Genomic DNA, 20,532 nt, shown 5'->3' on the forward strand with positions numbered 1-20,532 from the left:
ATTGCTTGATTCTTTGATCACGGTAGAGGCCACCAACCAATCAATTGGTTTGGTGTGTTGATGGAGCCACTAATGGAGATTGAAGAAGGAGGGAAGCTCCAATTTCTTCAATTTGGATAGAATTTTAGAGAATAATAAAAATTATCATTATTTCAGCATAATTCTGGCATAGTATAATTCTCCTATTTTTTTACAAAGGACTCAGGTTCTATTTATAGGAGAGGGAGGCTCTAACCAAGACTAACTGATTTCTAGAATTTTCCAAATTCAGTTTGGTTGAATTTGGATCAGATTTGGACCTAGTTTGGTTCCTTTTTGATTCGGATTGATCTAAGAGAGAGGAGAGATAAAAATATCACATTATTTTTGAGTTTAAAACTCATTCAAGCATGTGAAGTAGGTGCCTCCTTGAAGGGATCCCCTTTCCTTACACATGTGTCAAAATGGAATCATTATACCCAAAATATCTGATTTTTTTACTAATACTCATAGTTTTTTACTAATAAACCTTGTACATAGTCAACTCTTCATCTTATGTGGGCATTTACTCATTTTTTGTTATTTTCTTTTAAAAATTGGATTTATCTCCTCCCCACACATGGATTGATCCTATTGGCCCATAGGAACCTTAATTTAAAATTTTTCGAAAATCTGGACCCCTAGGATAAGGCTTCTTGAGCAAATTATACTTGATTTCTAATGCACCTTCTGGAAATCTTTTTGAACTTCTGTTTTAGGGAAACTTATTTTAATAAGATGAGAAATTTTTTTATCCAAAAATATTCAAAAACTGAATTACCACTCTCTAGAAGATTTTCTCTCTCTAGGCAAAAACTGGTAGAAACAAGATCTTTTATATTTCTGAAGAGGGATTTGACTACAGGGGAAGATACTAGACATCCTGTGAGAGGCTGGGGAGGAATCTTACATATGGTTTGAAATGTAGATGAAACACCTTGATGCCCTATATTTAAGGTGGCTAATGTAACTCCTCTAGAATAGAACGTCTAAAGGGTCGAGTAATGCATAAACTTTTCTCGAAGAAAAGGTATCCATTGTCATAGGAATACTCATTAAAAGGATTCCAATTATTTTCTCTCAATCTAGACCAAATGTCACTAAAGTCAGGGTCTTGGTCGTAACTCTCACGCATAGAGTCAAAAGATGTATTCTCAATTACATAAATATTTTCAATCATAGGTCTCCTACTAATAGCTTCAGCAACTACGGTTTCTTTACCACGTTGGTATTGGATAATAGGATGAAAACTTTGAATAAAAGTTGCCCATTTAATATGTCTATTGAAGATAAGTGGTTAAGGAAGCAAATGTTTAATACTTTTCTCATCAATTTTTATAAGAAACTCTGCCTATTAAATAATGTTTCCAAATCTTCAATGCATGAACTATAGCAGACAATTCTTTGTATCATAGGTGCTATACGTACTTTCAATAAGATAAAATTTCCTACTCTCAAAAGCAATAGGATGACCATCTTGCATTAACACAATACCAATTCCCTCACCACTAGCATCAGTTCTAACCACAAAGAAAGGACGTGAAAAATCAGGTAATTGTAACACAGGTACATGAGTAAGTGCATATTTTAATGCAAGAAAAGATTTCTCTTGAAGTTCAATCCATTTATAAGGTTTGGTTTTCTTGAGATGTTCAGTAAGATAATGTGCCTTATTTGCAAAATTACGGACAAACTAATAGTTACACAACCCTAGAAAAGATCGTAACTCATGAAGATTCTTAGGTTGCGGCCATGACGGAATAGCTTCTTTTTTCTTGGGATCATCATGGATTCCTTCAGTAGAAACTATAAGGCCCAAATACTCAATCTCACTTTGGAGGAAGCTACTCTTTTCAAGATTAAGATAAAGTTAATTTTCCTTGAGAAAGTTAAATTTAATTTTCAAGTGCTTTTCGTGCTCTTTTTTAGACTTACTAAAAGTGAGTTTTGTGCTCTTTTTTAACAACCACAAAGTTTTAATGGGGGGCCAAGAAAAATCCTATTCATCATACGGCTAAAAGTCACGGGAGCATTAGTAAGACCAAATGGCATCACGAAAAACTCAAAGTGACCAATCTGAGTTCTAAAACCAATTTTATAGATATCTTGGTCAGTCATTCTTACTTGATGATATCCATATTTAAGATCAATTTTGCTAAAGAGCTAGCTCCCCTTAATTCGTCGAGTAGATCATCAAATCTAGGAATTGGAAATCTATTCTTAACAACATTCTTATTGAGAGCGCCCTGTAGTCTACACACATATGATAAGTACCATTTTTATTCTTTACAAGAAGGACTGGCGCTCCATATGGTTAACTACTAGGTCTAATAAGTCCTCGAGAAAGAAAATCCTTGATTTGAGTCTAAATTTCTCTTTGCTAAAGAGGGTTAACTCTATAAGTCGCTCTTCAAAATGGTGTAGTTCCAAAAATAATATATATTCTATGATCCTGATGAGGATGTGCACTAGGTAATCTAGGAGGTCGCTCATTAAGAAAACAATCAGAAAATTTAGAAAGAAAGGAATCATGTGAGGTATCCCTAGGATGTGGTTCTTCGGTGCTAAGCTGGTTAACCAAAACTAAGAAAGTTTTCTCTCTCTTCCTCAATGCCCTTTCTTCCTAAATATGAGTCAAAAGTGTTTGACCCTTGCTTTCAAATTTTTCCCTATAAACAATTATTCTTACCACAATGCATAAAAGACATTGTGTGCTTTGCATAATCAATATGTGGTGTGTACGGATGTCAAAAAGGAATTCCCAAAATCATGTCTCAATACCATGCAAAGGTGCTACTAAGAAAGTACATTCATCATAAAATTGTGAAATAGACAAAGCAAGATTCTTCACTTTCTTAGTGCAATTATACTTTTGATTTTGAAAAGCAGCCTTTACTTTAAAATGAGAAGGAATCATGTCAAGATGAAGAGCATGTGCAGGACATTTAGATATAAAATCACATTTACTACCATCATGATGCAAGATTGTGATTTATTTATCTTTATTTTTTCCTTTCATTTTAAGTAAAGCGTGTGGTGAAAAAGAATGAGGATCAAGTTTATGAGTATCTTCTTGATCATATTTACCATTGAACTCGTTACCATTAAACTCTAACTTATAGTCATCATCTCTTGTGCCAGTGTCTTCATCACCATCCACCATGTTAAGTCGAGCAATTGGCTTCTTGTTTTGTTGCTTGGACACTTATCAAAATAGTGCCCCTTTTGATGGCAAGTGTAACTTAGGATGTTCTTCGCTTTTTCATCTTGATTCGCCAAATTTGGAACATCTGTCTTCTTTGGTTCTCCACTTGCTCCATTATTGCCAATCTTTGCTTTATTGTTTGGTAAGTGTAACATTGGATGTTCTTCGCTTTTTCATCTTGATTTGCCAAATCTAGAAGAGTTAGTCTTCTTTTGTTCTCCACCGGCTCCATTGTTGTTGATAATATTTGCTTTATTGTTGGTGAATTGATGGTTCCTTTAATCTTGACCTTGTAAAAAGGAAGAACGCTTATCCAAAGCACTAGAAGTTGTCGAAGCTTTGGAGAATTTAGAAGTAAGATTCTCCTATGGGGGAACCTTGGCACACCATTTATCTTTTCACAATTCAAAGCAAGAGATTTAGCAGATGCAAGAGTATGAGGACGAAGCATATTGACCTCTGCTCTAATCTTTGGATCCAACCCTGAAATAAACCATCTTTTAAGCCTGCTTTCATGCACTTTTTCAATTGACTACATTTGAATGAGGGCATTCCAAAAAAATTCAATGTAAGTTTGGACATCCTTCCCTTTCAACTGTCTAAGAGTGTCCAAATGCTATCAGGCTTTGGTGGCTTTGTACTAGGAGGTAAAAAGTGTCTCTTAATTTCATGCTAAAAATCCTCCCAAGTATGAGGTTTATGTTGTCCATTCTTGATAGCATTCCACCATAAAGTGGCATTCTGAATCAAATGATTTGCAATGCACTTGACCTTGTCTTTCTCGAAAAAATTCTCTCTCGAAAAATAGTCATAAAACTGGCTAAGTCGCCAAGCTAAAATAGTGCATGCGTCCTTCTTTCCATTAAAATTTTGGAAAGAGAAAGCCTTGTAACTAATGCAAGATTCTTTCTAAGCCGTTTGAGCATCGAGAGTTGCTTTGACAGCTCGATGAACATAATCCTCATCACCATCACTATCAAAATCATGCCTACACCATTTTCAATGTTTTAATTGGTCTTTCAATGCAAGACTTTGAGTGCGTTCATTGACCAATTGTGCTTGCAAAGCAATAAGTTGCTCTTGAATAGATGGGGGCGCATAACTGATGAGAAATAGCAAAAGTTCTGAAATACTTATAGTAGATCTCGCTTGTGATAATGATTATGAATTTTGTGTAACCCCATGACAAAATAGAAGAGTGATGCGGCCATCCAACGCAATCTCCAATTTCTCTGAAAGTAGTCATGAAGCATCGGAAGGTCGTTCGACTGGAAAATATTGAGTGTCGGAAGAGAATTTGAGCTTTTGAAGAACAAACAATGACCAATTTTGAAAATTTTATTGTAAATTCTGCATTAAAAAAATATGGGACACTGAAATTTTCTTCAATTTGAAGCGGCCCATCTTTAAATTCAGATGAATTTGGGTAAATTTTGAAGGGTTTTGATACCACTAACAAGAAATTAGATCTTGGGGAGACACATCGCTACTAACTATCAAACTGATCAAGTTACATAGACTTCAACAATCATAAATAAAAAATTAAAAATAATCACATGAGAGAGTATTGGGTGCAATCTATCCCCCCCCCAATAATTGTCAGCATACTCCCACTTCTTGGGTATTTATATCTTTATTAACAAAAATAGCCCACATGCCAAAAATAGTTGCACGTTCTTGCATGGGTTTGCCATTTACAAAAGATAGGAGTTGCTTTTACCAAAAGCTTAAATAAATACTTCCTATCCAAATCACTAAGGAAAATACATATAAACCCCCAAGGACTAGCTCACGTGCAACCAAATTAATAGGTCCACGCCCATGTATAAAAAAAAGTGGACAGCCAATAAAATACAAAAATATCTCATAGTAAATACCACGACCAAAATACCAAAATCATTGGCTATCTCGTCAATGCCAAAATACTAGAAGGAAAACCTTCGTGGTAATTGCTTATGCCAAATCACCACCATCATGTCCTAGCCATACCGGCTTAGGGCAAAACTTGTCAATCTCACCAACCTACAAGTTATCCATTCAAACACATTACACATTAGCAACAAGTGCTAAAATTACACAACAGAACATAAGCATTAAATTTAACACTTAGTTCTAACCATCCCTAAATTAATATGTCTTACATATGGAATATTCGGAATCACCCAAGTGCCATTTTACAAACATGGTGGTAATTAGGCATCCCAATTAACCATAGAGGGATGGATGGACAAATCGTAACAAATGACCCATCAAAGAAATACTTTGGCCTTTCTCCAAGTCCTCATCAATTGCATCTATTAATGTGTAGCCTGGTTGGATTGGTTCTAGATCCAAGGGCTCTGCAATTGGCCCTTTCTCTAGCCTCAGACATATCTAAAATGAACATGCACTCACAATCACCACTTGCACCTGTACTAAAATTATCCAAGTATATCTTTGAACGGGGGCCCATGATGGGTACAAACTCTCCATCACCAAACCACCCGCCGCCCAAAGAGAGGTAGCCCAGTCCATGAAAAGCGGATTAAGTACGTTGCTGTGCGAAGAAGCTCAAAGAACACACCCTATGTACATGCTAATCAATCAACTGGTCTTGGACCAAATTTGACAAATGAAAGGCAAGGACCCCTTCAACAACTTTTCTTACTTCGAAGGGCCCAAGACACTTACAAAACAACAAGAGATGTGGCTGCACTTCAACAACCAATACTACACTAAGACTCCCAGTCTAACAATAGTAGTCACATGCTGCCTTGCTAAGCATCCTACTCTACTTGAATGGGCCATCTAATGTCTATCTCTAACAAGCCCTGACAACCTCTAGTTTGGTCCCTAATGGCAACTTCACAACATACCTCATGCGCCATCCACACATCTCCGAATTAGCAACATCTTCACTAAGCTTGACATGAAAGGGAGCTATGTTACCGTTTTGGTTAACATGGCCTCTCCTATCCTACTTTTGTAAGGAACTTTGCCATCTTAACTTCCTATGATGTATCTTTTCTGTAAGATGGTGTTGGAATATATAAAGTAGCCTTACTTTGTGCTAATGCCAAATGGGAAAGTCTATGACTTATTGTATATAGTTGCTTAGGGCTAGACACAATTACCATGGCCTATTTTTAAGTCATGGTCAGCCAAGTGTGAACACTAGCCACTTGTATATAAGGTAAATTTGACATTAAGCAATATATACAATCATTCTCCATGTAATAGAACTTGTGAGCTCTCTTTCCTCTTATCCCTACTCTCTTGCTTGTGTTCTTTTGAATCCTTATATTGCATGCTTGGATAGAAATGGTCATAGGATCTCTCTCTCATGAGCTTCCCCTGTTTTTCCACCTCTTGGGAGATTGAGTCAGTGTGTAGAAATCTTCTTCTTGCACCTCCATCAAGGTTATTCAAGCTCTTCCTCCACACCCCATGGCTATGGAGCTCTCCAGGATCTACATGACGGGCTAGCACATCAATAACCATGGGAAGTTACATTTTGTGGCTCTAAGGCAAGCTCCCAAACAATGACAATTTATTTGAGAGAGCTTCCATGTAATTATATTTATAATAAGGATGCTTCAATTGGGTTTCATCTTGGGAAATATTATCCAAGGTCATATGGATGTATTATCCAAAATTGAAAACGAGATAGATCATAGATGAGCAGCAGCACTAGTTGTGTGAAAGATTATGAAAATTCCGAACTTTAGTTAGTACATTAATGTGCAACAAGTCTTATTTATGGAAATTCAATGTGAGGGGGGGATTGTCATGCAACTTATGATCGAGACAGAAGAAAAGATGAGAACAAATCCAAGAAGAAGGTGTCCCTTGCGTGAGGAACAACCCCCCATAATTATCAGCTGTGATGAAGAAAATGAGTATATACTCCAAGCAATATGTTTCCATTTGTGAGAAAGTTGTAGAATTTAAAATGCTATTATTAACGATGAGGATTTAATTTTGATGTCTGACGCACCTTTTTTGTTGTTCATTGTAGTAGCTGCTCGTTGGAATTTGTATGTATAGCTATTTTTTTGCATGATAAATCATGTGTATACACTTGCATGCCATTGTATGTACAAGCTTATGGTTCCATGCACTTTTAGTCTATAGAAAGTTATGTGTGTGGATTTCCAAGGGAGGCTATGATGTTCATGGAGGTTCTCTATACCTCTCTATTTTGAGCAATAGATATTGTACATATAGTTGCATATTATTTGTACATATAGTTGCATATTATTTGTACATACTTTTTGGCTCCTTAAACTATCTTTGGTTCATGAGGATTATATTGTCAAGTCTTAGCTGCTGTTCCTTGAGTATCTAATGCCAATTTTTTATAAAAAAAACTTATTTGGCTTCCTTTGATGATTCTACACATTTTTGTGCTTCTTGGTTTTGAAGAGTTCATATCTTAGTATGTTATGGTGATGACCATGTACATCACATTAAAATAAGAAATGTTTTTCATGTTCGGCCTATGCACAATTATTTTTTTATAAGGCTTATTACCTTTGATATTTGTTTTGTTGTTTTATATGATTATAGAGCACTCAAATTGTGCTTTATTTATTTGGATTCATGCTTTAGTAAATCCAAGTTGGCAAACTCTAATGCATGTATAACACAAATTTCTTTAATTGAAAGTTATGTTTCGAGCACACAAGCACTGTTTGTATCTGCATTCTCCTCCTCCACTGCACATGCATGAGCATTGCATTAGCTCGCTTCTCTCTCCCTTGGATATGATTTCATGTGCTTGATGTGCCGCGATTGTGCAACGTTTTGGCCCATGCTCTAGATCTTATTTTAAGGTGGCTTCCATTGCTTTCCCCTATAATACCTTGCATGTCATATTTGTTGCCATGGTGCTTTGCAGTTCCTTCATTGTTTCATCACAACAATGTGTAGCACTTGGTTACTTCTCTCAGAGATGTGTTAAACATGCTATCAGCTTCTCATCAACTCATTTTGAACTCTCTATCTTTGCATTATCCATGTAGCTCCATATCCAGTTATCCCAATGATCAAGCTTCTACTTATGTAGCTTTTCCAAAAACCATCACGCTTTTGGATGGTGCAGAAGGCATCAGTAATCTTCATGGAGTTAAGATTCGAGAAAAATTCTCAAGTTTTTTCATGGATTCCCAACAATTTGTTTTATCTTTTCATCTCGAATTTGATCTCTTAAAATGGAAAACCTTGTTTTTTTATTACATTTATATTCTTTTTGGCTCACGTTCATTCTCTATGTAGGATGCAAAGTCCTCAAATTTGCCTCCAAGAAAAACAACAAGAAGGGCTCGTGTGTCGATGTCGTGAACATTTATATTCCTTCTCTATGTAGGATGCAAAGTCCTCAATTTGCCTCCAAGAAAAACAACAAGAAGGGCTTGTGTGTTCATGTCGTGAACATTTATATTCATTCTCTATGTAGGATGCAAAGTCCTCAATTTGCCTCCAAGAAAAACAACAAGAAGGGCTTGTGTGTTGATGTCATAAACAAGAAGTCCCTAACCTCCTTAGAAGCTTGCCCTGAGTTTCCCAACATGAAAATGAGGCCTTTTGAAGTTTTTATCACAATATGGGTGGGGAATGTGGACATGGATTTATCATTTTGGGAGCTTGTGTGTTGATGTCATAAACAAGAAGTCCCTAACCTCCTTAGAAGCTTCCTGAGTTTCCCAACATGAAAATGAGGCCTTTTGAAGTTTTTATCACAATATGGGTGGGGAATGTGGACATGGATTTATCATTTTGGGAGTTTGTGAGGATGGAATACAACTCTATGCATTGTATGGGTAAGTTGGCCTTAAGAATAAGGTCTCTTTAACTCCATTGTATGGGTAAGAGACCTTAAGAATAAGTAACTCCATTGTATGGGAAAGAGACCTTAAGAATAAGTAACTCCATTGTATTTGTTTGAAAGATTTTACAGGTACATGGACAACGACATTACCAATAGGCTCACCATAACGTTACCAACAACACTCTTATGCATGTTGTGCATATCAACAAATACAACTCGTTGGATCATTTCAGGCATGAGCATAGGCATGGATATGGCGAGAGCCCACTCTGTTTGCAATGTGATGAAGCTACCCTATGATAATAGGATTGAACAGTTTGAATCTTTTCTTCATGGGTCGTCAAATTCGGTGGTAGCATACGATACTAGCAGGATTGAAGACTTTTAATCTTTTCTTCATGGGTCCTCAAATTCACAAGTACTATGATGACGCTAGGAATCTTTTCTTCATAGGGTAGCTTCATCACATTTAACTCTGTTTGGAATGTGATGAAGTTACCCTCTGACAATAGGATTGAAGAATTTGAATCTTTTCTTCATGGGTCCTCAAATTCATAGGTATTATGATGAGGCCATGAATGCTGCCCACGATGTTGATAATGATAGTGAAGAGAGCAAAGATTTTCAAAAAGGTGAGCTACTTGGTGGAAGAAAAAATCCAATAGTTATCTTTGTTTTTGATGAAGAGGTGGCATTGAGGATTAAACGCATTCTTTTGTGTCTCTGTGTGATCATGCAACAGAGATGAAGTGTGTTATACTAAAAAAGGGGACTCTTAGATAAAGATGCAATTGCATTGTAGATACCTTTTGTTTCTTGGTTTAATGCATGCTTTGATGTAATAGAGGTTTTCTTGCATGTTGTTTTGGTTGATTTCTATTGTCCATGCATTTTTGCACTAATTAATAGTCACTTTTCTTCACTAATCTTTTTTAATTCTATTTGTAATAGCATACCATAGTGAAAATTAAGGAGGAAAATAAAATAAAATGCTAATGTAAAACAACAATAATTTATTACCTCACTTAATTAACAGCGTTTCGAGAGATCTGGCTTGCCAGGGTTTGTGACTGCAGAAGAGTCCTACCTGCTGTGCCGCGCAGGCAGAGCTGGGGATTCCTCCCACATAAGATCGACAACATGTATGTGGCGTACGGCTGGCCCAAGGTTCTCTCCACAGCATCCAGCTCTCTGCAAGATATAATTGTTCATCTCAAAGCCTCCAATGGGCTCCTGCTGCTCGTGTCCTCATCGCACCTCGAAGTCTGGTGCACAGCACAGGTGCCCCTCTCAAACCCCTGTATTATCGCATCTCCGAATTTTAAAGAAATGAAACTTTCGGGATCTCTCTTTGCAATGGTCTGTCTTGTACTGCAATGGCAGGACCCAATTGGCTTGCCCAAGTCCTTCTGTGCCTGTTCTAGAAAGGAAGGGTAGGGGAGGGGTTTTGCTCTGCTAATCCGTACATGGTTCCCAGCAATTGATCCATCGCGGGGGGCTGGCCAGTCGACCCATTGCTCGCACATGGGAGACTGTCATGGGCGGGGCTGGCAATCGATCTATCTCTGGTGCCGGAACACTATTAACTATTTTGAGCTCACAATTGAGTGGCAGCCTGAGAATCGATCCATCGCTCAAGAATTTCACTCGTGAATTGAGGTGACTTTTACTGAATTCTACTGTTGTACAATGATGGTCACATGCAGACCATTAGTCTGCAGGTCAGCAATGAAGGGCCACTTGGTTGCAAAAGACTAGATCCTGCTTTGCTAGTCAGTACAAAGACAGCCCTGGCAATCATTCCATTGCTTGCACAGGTGTCATTTTCACTGGTTTGTGCTCATAATCGAGGTTTCTTTGTGATTTTCCAAGGGGGAAGGGGACTCGTTTTGCAAGTCCTTACATGGGCAGCCTGTCAATCAATCCACCGCCTCTGCACAGGCCACTTGGCCTCACAGTTGAGGCAGCTTCTGCCAATTCCAGAGTACCCACTCATTGCAAGTTTTACAATGGTCATGGCACCACATGAAATGGAACCATCAGTCTGCAGATCAGTAAGGAAGTACCACTTGGTTACAACCATGTTCATCTGCAAGATCCTGCATGGAGAGTGGGGCGACAATGTTGGTGGTGAAGAGATGCTATGGTATCACTAGGTGAGCCACCTTTCTTCCTATTAATGCAGGTGTTGTGCCAATTGTTTTTCCAATGTGTGGTGACTTGGCCTAAATGTGGATTGGAGTGTACAGGCGTACCTATTATCTTTCTACCAATAGAGTATGGAAGCCTTAGCTAACATCTCTTTCAAAACTCTTAATCCTAGTTTCTGCTGCGGTCACAGGAGGTTGGCAACCTGTTCCTGACTCATCCTGTGTATGCCGTTGCACTAAGAATACTCTGCATGCAAAGTATTCCGCAAAGGCCTTGCAAAGTCCAAGGAAGATGCCAAGGTAGAAGTACCAATAATCAGCCTTGCAACTGTACAATCAGCCCTGGCTGGAGCTGCAGACTGTACGGCCAAACCTTAAGCTGTACGACCATTGTACCACCTGGTCCCTGTAGCTTCTACAGGCTTGTGCACATCTACCCAGATGCTGTCGTACAACTGTACGACATTGTTTGTAGAGTCCGTATAGTATGGACTGTTGCGCAGACCGAACGCATGGCCGTGTAGGTCATACAGATGGTTGCGCCTGCTGGAAACCCTCGATCAGTTAAATATTCACAGTTGTTGCGTAAAAGTGTGCTGAAACGGAGCTGTGAGCCCCCGCTGACCTGCGCCCTGCCCTCTGCATCATGTGCCTCTCCCCCCTCCTGCCTGCCACCATGGTAGCCATGGAGTTTCGAAACGGGTTTCAGAGGTTTCGAGAGGTTTTGGTTTTCGGTCATGCATGAGAAACTCAAAGATAAACATATATCTCTATACATAGACTCTAAATATATATATATATATGTGCATATGTACATGTACATGTATATATACATATATGTGTATATGTACATGTATATATATGTATATATACATGTATATATATGTATATATACATGTATATATATGTATATATACATGTATATATATGTATATATACATGTATATATATGTATATATATATATATACATATATACATATATATACATATATACATATATATACATATATATATGTATATATATCTTCTGCTGAGAAATGAAGATATAGTCATCTTTCTGCCAAACCTCCAGCCCAAGAAAATAATGTAGAAGGCCAAGATCAGTCATCTCAAATGCCTTTGAAAGCTTGGACTGAACCTGTGTGACCAACCCAGTATCTGAGCTAGAAAGAATGAGGTCATCAACGTACAATACAATGACACAAATATCTCCATCAGAAAGAATCACATAGAGATTGCTGTCAGCATATGCCCTCTCAAAGCCAAGAGATAACAAGAAGGCATCAATCTTCTGATACTAGGCACGAGGTGCTTGTTTGAGACCATAAAGAGCCTTCTACAGAAGATAAACATGGGTGTCTTGTCCTTGAATCACAAAACCAGGAGGCTGCTCAATATAAACTTCCTCCTCTAAATCTCCATTCAGAAAAGCGGATTTGACATCCATCTAGAATACAGGCCATCTGAAGTGTGCAGCCAAAGCCAAAACAATCCTGATGGTGGTATATCTGGGTGTAGGAGCAAATGTCTCATCAAGGTCTTCACCTGCCTTTTGAGCATATCCTCGTGCAACAAGGCGGGCTTTGTACTTGTCCAAAGTACCATCTGCATGAAACTTGACTTTGAAAATCCATTTCACACCAATAACATGACGATGTAAAGGCCGTGGTACCAAAGACCAAGTGTTATTCCTCTCAATAGAGGCCATCTCTGCTTCCATGGCTTGCTGCCACTGCGGCTGTGAAGAGCCTCCTCTGGACTCTTAGGCTTATCGGAGAGAACTCATGAGAGCGTAATTCACTGTGTGATGAGATGTGGAAGCCCGAGATGAATGGCGAGGTCCAGGGGTGGTGGTAGAGATCTGGTTATGGAGCTGTGCATCAGTGAGACCAGAATCTCTAAAGAGTTGCTGAACCCACTGAGGTAGGCCAGCCTTCCTCTCAAAGCGTGAAGAAGAAGATCCAGCTGTAGTAGAGGACTCATCCGATGCTGCTGGAAGTGGTAATGAGGTAAGCACTAGTGAGGGTAATCCCGGAGTCAAAGCAGGACTCGTAGGCGGAGTGGGAGCTGCAGAAGCTGATGCAACGGGAACGGGTGACTGTAAAGGAGCAGTTGGCACCGGGGTTGCAGCAAGGGGAGGAGGAGTTGGACATGGAAGAGGTAAAAGATCACTAGCATCTGCCGGGAATGGATTATCCAGAAAGTCGGAAGATGCATCAGGTGGAGAGGAATCAATGCCAAACAAGCTCTCATCAAACCGAGCATCACGGGAAATGATGATGTCATCAACCTTCGGATCCTAGAAGCGGTACCCTTTGGATCTCAGACTGTAGCCTGTGAAGATCATCCTCTTTGACTTCGGGGCGAGTGTGGTCCTTTTCTTATCTGGGACATGCACACGAAAACATAAAGATGAGAAAGAGACGGCTTGTGGTCTGTAAAAGCCTCCTCCAGAGTAGCCACAGCTTCACCCCAGAAAGCAGGAGGGAGACCTGCATGATGCAACAAAGCACGAGTCATCTCTTTGACGGTCCGGCTCTTTCGTTCCACAACTCCATTCTGTTGAGGAGTGTAAGGAACAGTAGTCTGTCGGTGAATGCCCTTCGAAGCAAGGAAGTCATCAAATGGTACAAACTCGCCACCATTATCAGTCCGGAGGAATGAAACTCTACCTCCAAACTGATTTTCCACCATCGCGATCCAAGTCCTGAAACTGGAAAAAGCATCTGACTTGCAAGCTAGAAAACATACCCAAACTTTGCGAGTGAAATCATCCACAAGAAGAAGAAAATATCGAGCCCCGCTAAGAGACTCAACCTCCGTAGGCCCTGCAAGATCTGCATGTATAAGCTCCAGTCTTCGGGTTGCTCATCAGTGAGTGGCCTCCTCTGGAAATGCATCTCGATGATGCTTGCCCATCATGTAGGATGAGCAGATGTGTGAGAGAGACCTGAGCTGAGGTAGTCCGTTGACAACCTATTTAGAATGGAACTTCTGTAAGGCAGCAATGGGTACATGACCAAAGCGAGAATGCCACAAAGAAGTATCTGCCTAAGAAACCAAAGCCAACACGGGTGAGAAAAGCTGATGAATATGGGAATCAGTGTGAGGGATTTGGGAAGAAAAATTGGTGATCTTGTAGAGACCCCCATCATGGACTCCATTGGCAATAACCGAGAGAGTCTTCTTGTCGATTACTTTGATGACCTCATCATCAAAGTACACACCAAGTCCCTTCTGAGAAGCTTTGTATACTGAAAACAGATTTTTGGAAATTCGTGGTACATGGAGAACATCATGTAAGGTGGCAGAGGAACCCAAAGAAGCATTATCAACACCGGTGACAGGAAGCGAAGAGTTGTCGCCGATACAAACTGAAGAAGAGAGAGTCTGATAGTCCTCCAAGATATGGGCCTTATTGGTCATGTGGGCAGAGGCACCACTATCACCAACCCATTCCACCGCTTCAGGTGTGACACTAACCTCTTCAGGAGAAGTCATATTTGTGATCACGAGGAATGAATCCTTTGAAGAGGTGGATGAATTTGTGACTGCCATGTATGCAACTTTGGCAGATCCCTCCTTTGAAACTTTGCCTTTATCTTTGGTGTTGTCCTTGTCAGATGCTTTAGAAGCATCCTGGGCTTTATAGTTGGCTTTTGCTGCTCGAGAATCATCACGATGAGCAAGTCCTCCTCTTAGGTTGTGCACAGCAAGAAGAAAGGGAGGGAGGGTGGGAAACTGAAAGGAGAGGAAGAAGATCTCTCTAGGATGTAGCTCCCTGTTCTCAGCACCTAGAAGAGGGCTTCAACAATCAGAAAAATCAGCAATATTTGCTGAAAAATTAAGAATACAACAGTCCCAAGTGTCAGATGAAGAAAATGCAGCACTCTTGAGGAAGCCTTTGCCCCCGGAAGAAAACGCAGCACCTTCTACGCTGAAATCTGCAGAAAACGCAGCAAACTGTCGAAGCCTCTGCTCCAAAACAGAAAACTCAGCTCTCTTCTGCTCACAGGTCAGCGTTTTTCTCTGATACCATGAAAGAAAGTGAAGCAAATATAAAACACAGATGTAGGCCCAGGTAGAAGACCTGTAAATGCTGGAAATTGATGTTTATTGCTGAAATCTGAGCACGAGGGAAGCCCGTCGGTGTTGTACAATGGTAAGAAGCAGTAGCAGTTGCTAATGACCTCAACTGAATGTTGAAAAATCAGATGAACTGGGGGAAAGGGAGTTAGCCCTTATATATTCCTCGAGGATGCTGGTCGGCCAGCTGTAGCAAGCCGATAGCATGGCAGTAGCATAAAATGCTACAAAAATGTCTAAAAATACCAAAAAATGGTAGAAAAAATGCTGAATAATCTCTGCTAAGATATGCCAATGCAGGGCCTCATAAATGGCCAATACAAGCATGAAAAAGGTGATGTAGGCCCTCTGGAGATGATATAATCCAACAGGCTGGTCATAATAGGCCCTGACCTGATGTAATGAATGCTATTAAATGCTATTACATGCTTTGTGCTGCTGTGGGAGCTCAGTCCCAAACTCATGCTACACATGCTGTAAATGCCCTAAATAATACTTGATGTTTTTGAATATTATCTGCTAAATGCTTATAAATGCTTCGATATGCCATGTCACTTGTACACCTTCTGGGTGTGCATGTGACATTCCCCTCTGTTAAACTGTTGCTGGGTGGTACACCTGGCAACCTTTCGACTCCTCTGCTGATCCTCCTCCATTGAAACCACTGCCCCCTACTAACTTCTTCTGCCGGGACTGAGGTCGACTACAAGAGTTGAATCCTTTAAGCCAAAGACTTCTTTACTGCGAGAACTACATGGCAAATGCTGAAAGATTTGCTCGGAAAACCTGAGTCACCACCCACTGACTTGTTTGTGGAATCCTTTCACACACCATCTCCATCGTTCTTGAACCTCTAAACCTCCTGAGGCGATGTTGGAGCAAACTTCCGTCTTCTTCTGTGGAAGAGAACCCCTTGTTGCTAGTTGAAGCCCAAAACTCCAATTACTCCTCCTCAGAACGAGAGAGATATGCTAAATGCTGATGGTGAATGACTGTTCCTTTCTCCACTGCTGAGGTCCACCCTTGGATGCCGGCTTTCCTCTATGTAGGAGGTAGGAAGATAATTGATCTGAATGCTTACTACTGTGTGGATGCTGAATATGCTGATCTGTTGACTCTCCTTGCTCCCTAGGTAGGAAACGCTGAGAAGAGAGGAAGATCTATGAGATGCTATGGAATGAATAAGGCGATTTGCTTATATATGCTGTATTGATGTTGGTCGGGCAGGTTTGTTGCTGTCAGCCACGTGTCTAAGACCTCACGACTGCCTTAAATGCCTTATTAATGCTGTCGGCTGGTCATAACAAGCCTTGACCCGATGTAATGAATGCTATTAGATGCTTTGTGTTTCTGTGGGAGTTGAAACAGTCCCAAACTCATGCTACACATGCTGTAAATGCCCTGAATAATACTTGATGTTTCTGAATATTATCTGCTAAATGCTTATAAATGCTCTGAAATGCCATGTCACTTGTACACCTTCTGGGTGTGCACGTGACAACACTTGAGCTAGAGATTGAAATATTGAATGTATTGAATGAAATGAAGATACAATGGCCATGCTTATATACATCTCATGTAGAGCAGTCGACTAGTAGCATTGGGGGACAAATGTCGACGACAGATAAAAATACCTAAAATAGCCTAAGAAATATGGGAAAAATCCCTAAAAATATCAAATAAATATGTGGATAAAAAGGGGATAAAATGGAGAGTAAGAGAGCTGGAGCTGACATGTTTAACACCTCCTCTCAGCTCTAGCACGGGGGTCCGACTTCCATACGGGTAAGAAGCTAATCAATAGTATCTGGAGGAAGAGGTTTGGTGAAGAGATCAGCAATGTTGTGCTGAGAAGGACAATACTACAATGTAATGATGTCGTCGGCGACCAGCTCACGAACAAAGTGAAAGTGGACCTCAATATGTTTGGTCCTGCCATGGAAAGATCAAGTTCGAGCCAATGCCAAGGCACTCTGGCTATTTGTAAGAATACGGATTGGATAATCCGAGAGTACATGAAGATTGCTCAACATGTGGAACAACCATAACAACTCACAACAGGTATCCTTAGTAGGAGATAATGAAACTGTATTTTGCATCTTGGATCTCTAGGAAATAAGACCGGAACCAAGAGTGAAGCAATAACCAGAAATGGATCGTCGTGTATCCTGATCATTTGCCCAATCAGCATCAAAGTATCCAACAAGCTCAGTGCCTCTTCTGAAAGAGAGACCATAGTCCAAGGTATCGGATAAGTATTGAAGAACCCTCAGAGCAGCCTGCCAATGAGAATGTCAACGAGCAAAAGAAAAGTGATTGAGAACACTGACACTGTAAGAAATGTCGGGCCTGGTGTTAGTCAAATAAATAAGAGAACCAACAAGCTTCCGGTACTATGTACTATCCTCGAAGAGGGGAGAGGGATCATCATGAGAGAGCTTGGAGTTAGGATCCATCGGACAAGAAATTGGACGGCACTCAGTCATCCCAAATGTCTCCAGGAGCTACTGCAAATATGTGTATTGGCTAAGAAACACTCCATCAAAAGACTGATAGACCTCCATCCCAAGAAAGTAGTGGAGAAGTCCTGAATCAATCATCTCAAAGGTGAGCTAAATCTGACCGGAGCTGTTCAATCTTGGCAAGATGTGAGCCAGTGATCAATAAATCACCAACATATAAGACAATCAAGCAGAGCAAAGCATCCTAAGCAAAGACGTAGAGATTGCTGTCTGCAAAGCATCTCTGGAATCCAAGGGAAAGAAAGAATGCATCAATCTTATCATACCACGCCTTGGGTGCCTGTTTCAAACCATAAAGGGCTTCGTGCAATCTGTACACCTTACCCTCATGTCCGGGAACTTGAAACCTCGTGGTTGTTCAACATACACCTCCTCATGTAAGTCACCATTAAGAAAGGCAGACTTGACATCCATTTGGTAAACCGGCCAGTGCGCATGAGCAGAAAGAGCAAGAACTATCCGGATGGTGGTGTATCTGGCTGTAGGAGCAAAAGTATTCTCATAATCCACAACCTCAATCTGAGAGTACCCCTTCGCAACCAATTTGGCTTTGTGTTTGTTAAGAGATCCATCAGCATGAAACTTGGTCGTAAAGACCCACTTGACCCCAGTGACTTGCCGATGTAGAGGCCGGTCCACAAACTCCCATGTACGATTCCTCTCAATGGAATCAATCTCGGCCTCCATGGCTGCCCGCCACTTAGGAAGAGCAAGAGCCTCTTTAGTTGTAGGAGGCTCATATGACTGTATCACTGTACTCATAAGGGCTAGGTTACAAGAATGACCATTGACGAAGCTACTGTAATCTCTGTGCCTGTGTCAAAGATTGTGCTGAAGAATCAACAAGGTGATGAAGTTTCATATCGGAGAGATGAGAATCATGAACAGTGGTTTCTAGCCATCGTGGAATCTTGGGGGCAATCCTCCGTTGCACAGGAGTAGGAGGAGGAGGAGGAGGAGAAGCCGGGGAAGGAGGGGCTGGAGAGGTAGGGGGTAAAGAAGTTGATGGTGGAGAAGCTGGTGGTGGAGTTAGGGTGGCCGAGGAAGGAGAAGGGATCTCGATCGTAAGCTCGGGATGAGAGCGAGAATTATCTGATGAGGGTTCAACAAAGTGAACATCGCGAGAAATCACCAAGGATCGTGGCTCTGGATCCCATAATCTGGAAGCTTTGGAATGAGAGCTATATCCAAGGAATTTTCATCCACATGAGCTACCAAGGCATGATAGCTGTGAAGAAGTTGCAGCAAATGAGATTGGGTCTCATTCAAAGAGCCTTCAAAGTCCTTCAACCGATAAAGACCACCTGTGGCAACAATCTGCAAGGTGCTGGTGTTGATAATCTCGAGGATGAAATTGTTGAAGTAGACACCATATCCTTTCTCCGCAATCTGAAAAACTGAGATGAGAACGCTGGAGAGCTTGGTTACATGAAGCACATCCCGAATGGTAGATGTCATGTGCATCAGCAATGCCATGGACCTTTCTAGGGCTAAATCCAGAAGGGGCAAGCAGATAAAGACCATGAATCAGGATGATAGAGCACAGATCACCTTGGGCAGTGAAGACTGGAGACAGGCATGGAGAGCAAACTGAAGACCAGATGGTTGTCGGCTGCAGGAAAGGGTGTTGCTGGCTGCACACAGGGCTGTCGGCTGCACATTGGAGTGGTCGGCTGTACCAGAATACAAGGCGGCTGAGAAGCGCATGCATCAGGACCAGTCGGCAGCATTAAACATGTTTTATGCATTTATGACTGGCCGACCAGCAGTCGGCCAGCATAAAATATGTCCAAGACCCCTATATAAAGCATAGATGCTCATCATTGTAAGCATTCCACCCACTAGGGGTGTGGGTCACTTAGAGGTCCCATAGGGGACAGAATTTAGGGTTAGGAACCTTTTTATGAAGGCAGCCCATGGCTGCAAAGATCTGTACCTTTTTTGTACATAGTATATACTGAAATTCCAGCACTTCTCACTCTCTCTCTCTACTCTCTCTCTACCTGCGTTTTTGCATCATGGTGCGTTTTTGCATCAGAAAGTCTTCAAGAGTGTTTAGGGCTGAAAGAAGACTACCCAGAGCTTCCGCGCGTTACATTGGTATCAGAGCATCAGGCTCAGCCAAGCTAAACACTGATTCAGTCCCAGATGATGGTGTACAGGTCCAAGGTACAGGAAAGTACACGGATTCGAAGCCCAAGGCGGGAACACAGATCGGGAAGAACTCCCAGGAGGTTTGTTGGTGGTGTTCCACAGTGCCAGATGGGGATGGCAGTTCCGTGAGCCAGATGGGTTCTAAGGGAACGGTCCCAAGGGAGGTTGATCCTCCAAGGGTGATGTGAGAGTGCCAGACTCAGTTCCAGGAACGAAGACCAAGACGGTGTTCAGAGCCAGGGCAGGAATGGATTGTGGACTAGAGGAAGACCAGATGCATAGATCTTCATCAGAGACAGAGTGGTTTGGAGAACAGATTGGATTTTCAGGGAAAAAGGTTTGCCAGGGATGGAGGATGACAGAGGGACTTCGGAACAGGATTGGGATGATGACAGTCATCCAAGAGCAGGTTGGATTCCCGTCATCAAGTTTAGCAGAGGGGGATGTCATGTGCATCACAGATGCCATGGACATTTCTAGGGCTAAATCCAGAAAGGGCAAGCAGATAAAGACTAAGAACCAGTAGAAGATGGAGCAGGACTTGGAGCAAAGCATGGGTTAGAGGGGCTGTCAGCTTCAGGACAAAG

General features: G+C 41.0%; 1 protein-coding gene across 9 annotated transcripts in view; it reads left to right on the forward strand.

Moving 5' to 3' along the window:
* The first annotated feature begins 9,721 nt into the window (after positions 1–9,721).
* LOC147629104 (uncharacterized) overlaps positions 9,722–20,532 on the forward strand; it is an 88,084-nt gene continuing 77,273 nt past the window's right edge. For 5 of the 9 annotated variants that reach the window (XR_015267892.1, XM_086812351.1, XM_086812353.1 and 2 more), the window contains exon 1: positions 9,722–10,313. Coding sequence is in view for 4 of the 9 variants with exons in the window: in XM_086812351.1 (XP_086668477.1) it covers positions 10,173–10,313 (141 nt within the window). In the remaining 5 variants the exon portion in view is untranslated. Of the gene's footprint in view, positions 10,314–10,415; positions 11,189–20,532 lie in introns of those variants that run through there. The other 4 variants (XM_086812354.1, XM_086812356.1, XM_086812358.1 and 1 more) reach the window with 2 other exon arrangements.

Source organism: Cibotium barometz, chromosome 18, assembly GCF_041138505.1.
Source record: "Cibotium barometz isolate CiBa-2024 chromosome 18, ASM4113850v1, whole genome shotgun sequence".
In the NCBI taxonomy this organism is placed as follows: Eukaryota; Viridiplantae; Streptophyta; class Polypodiopsida; order Cyatheales; family Cibotiaceae; genus Cibotium; species Cibotium barometz.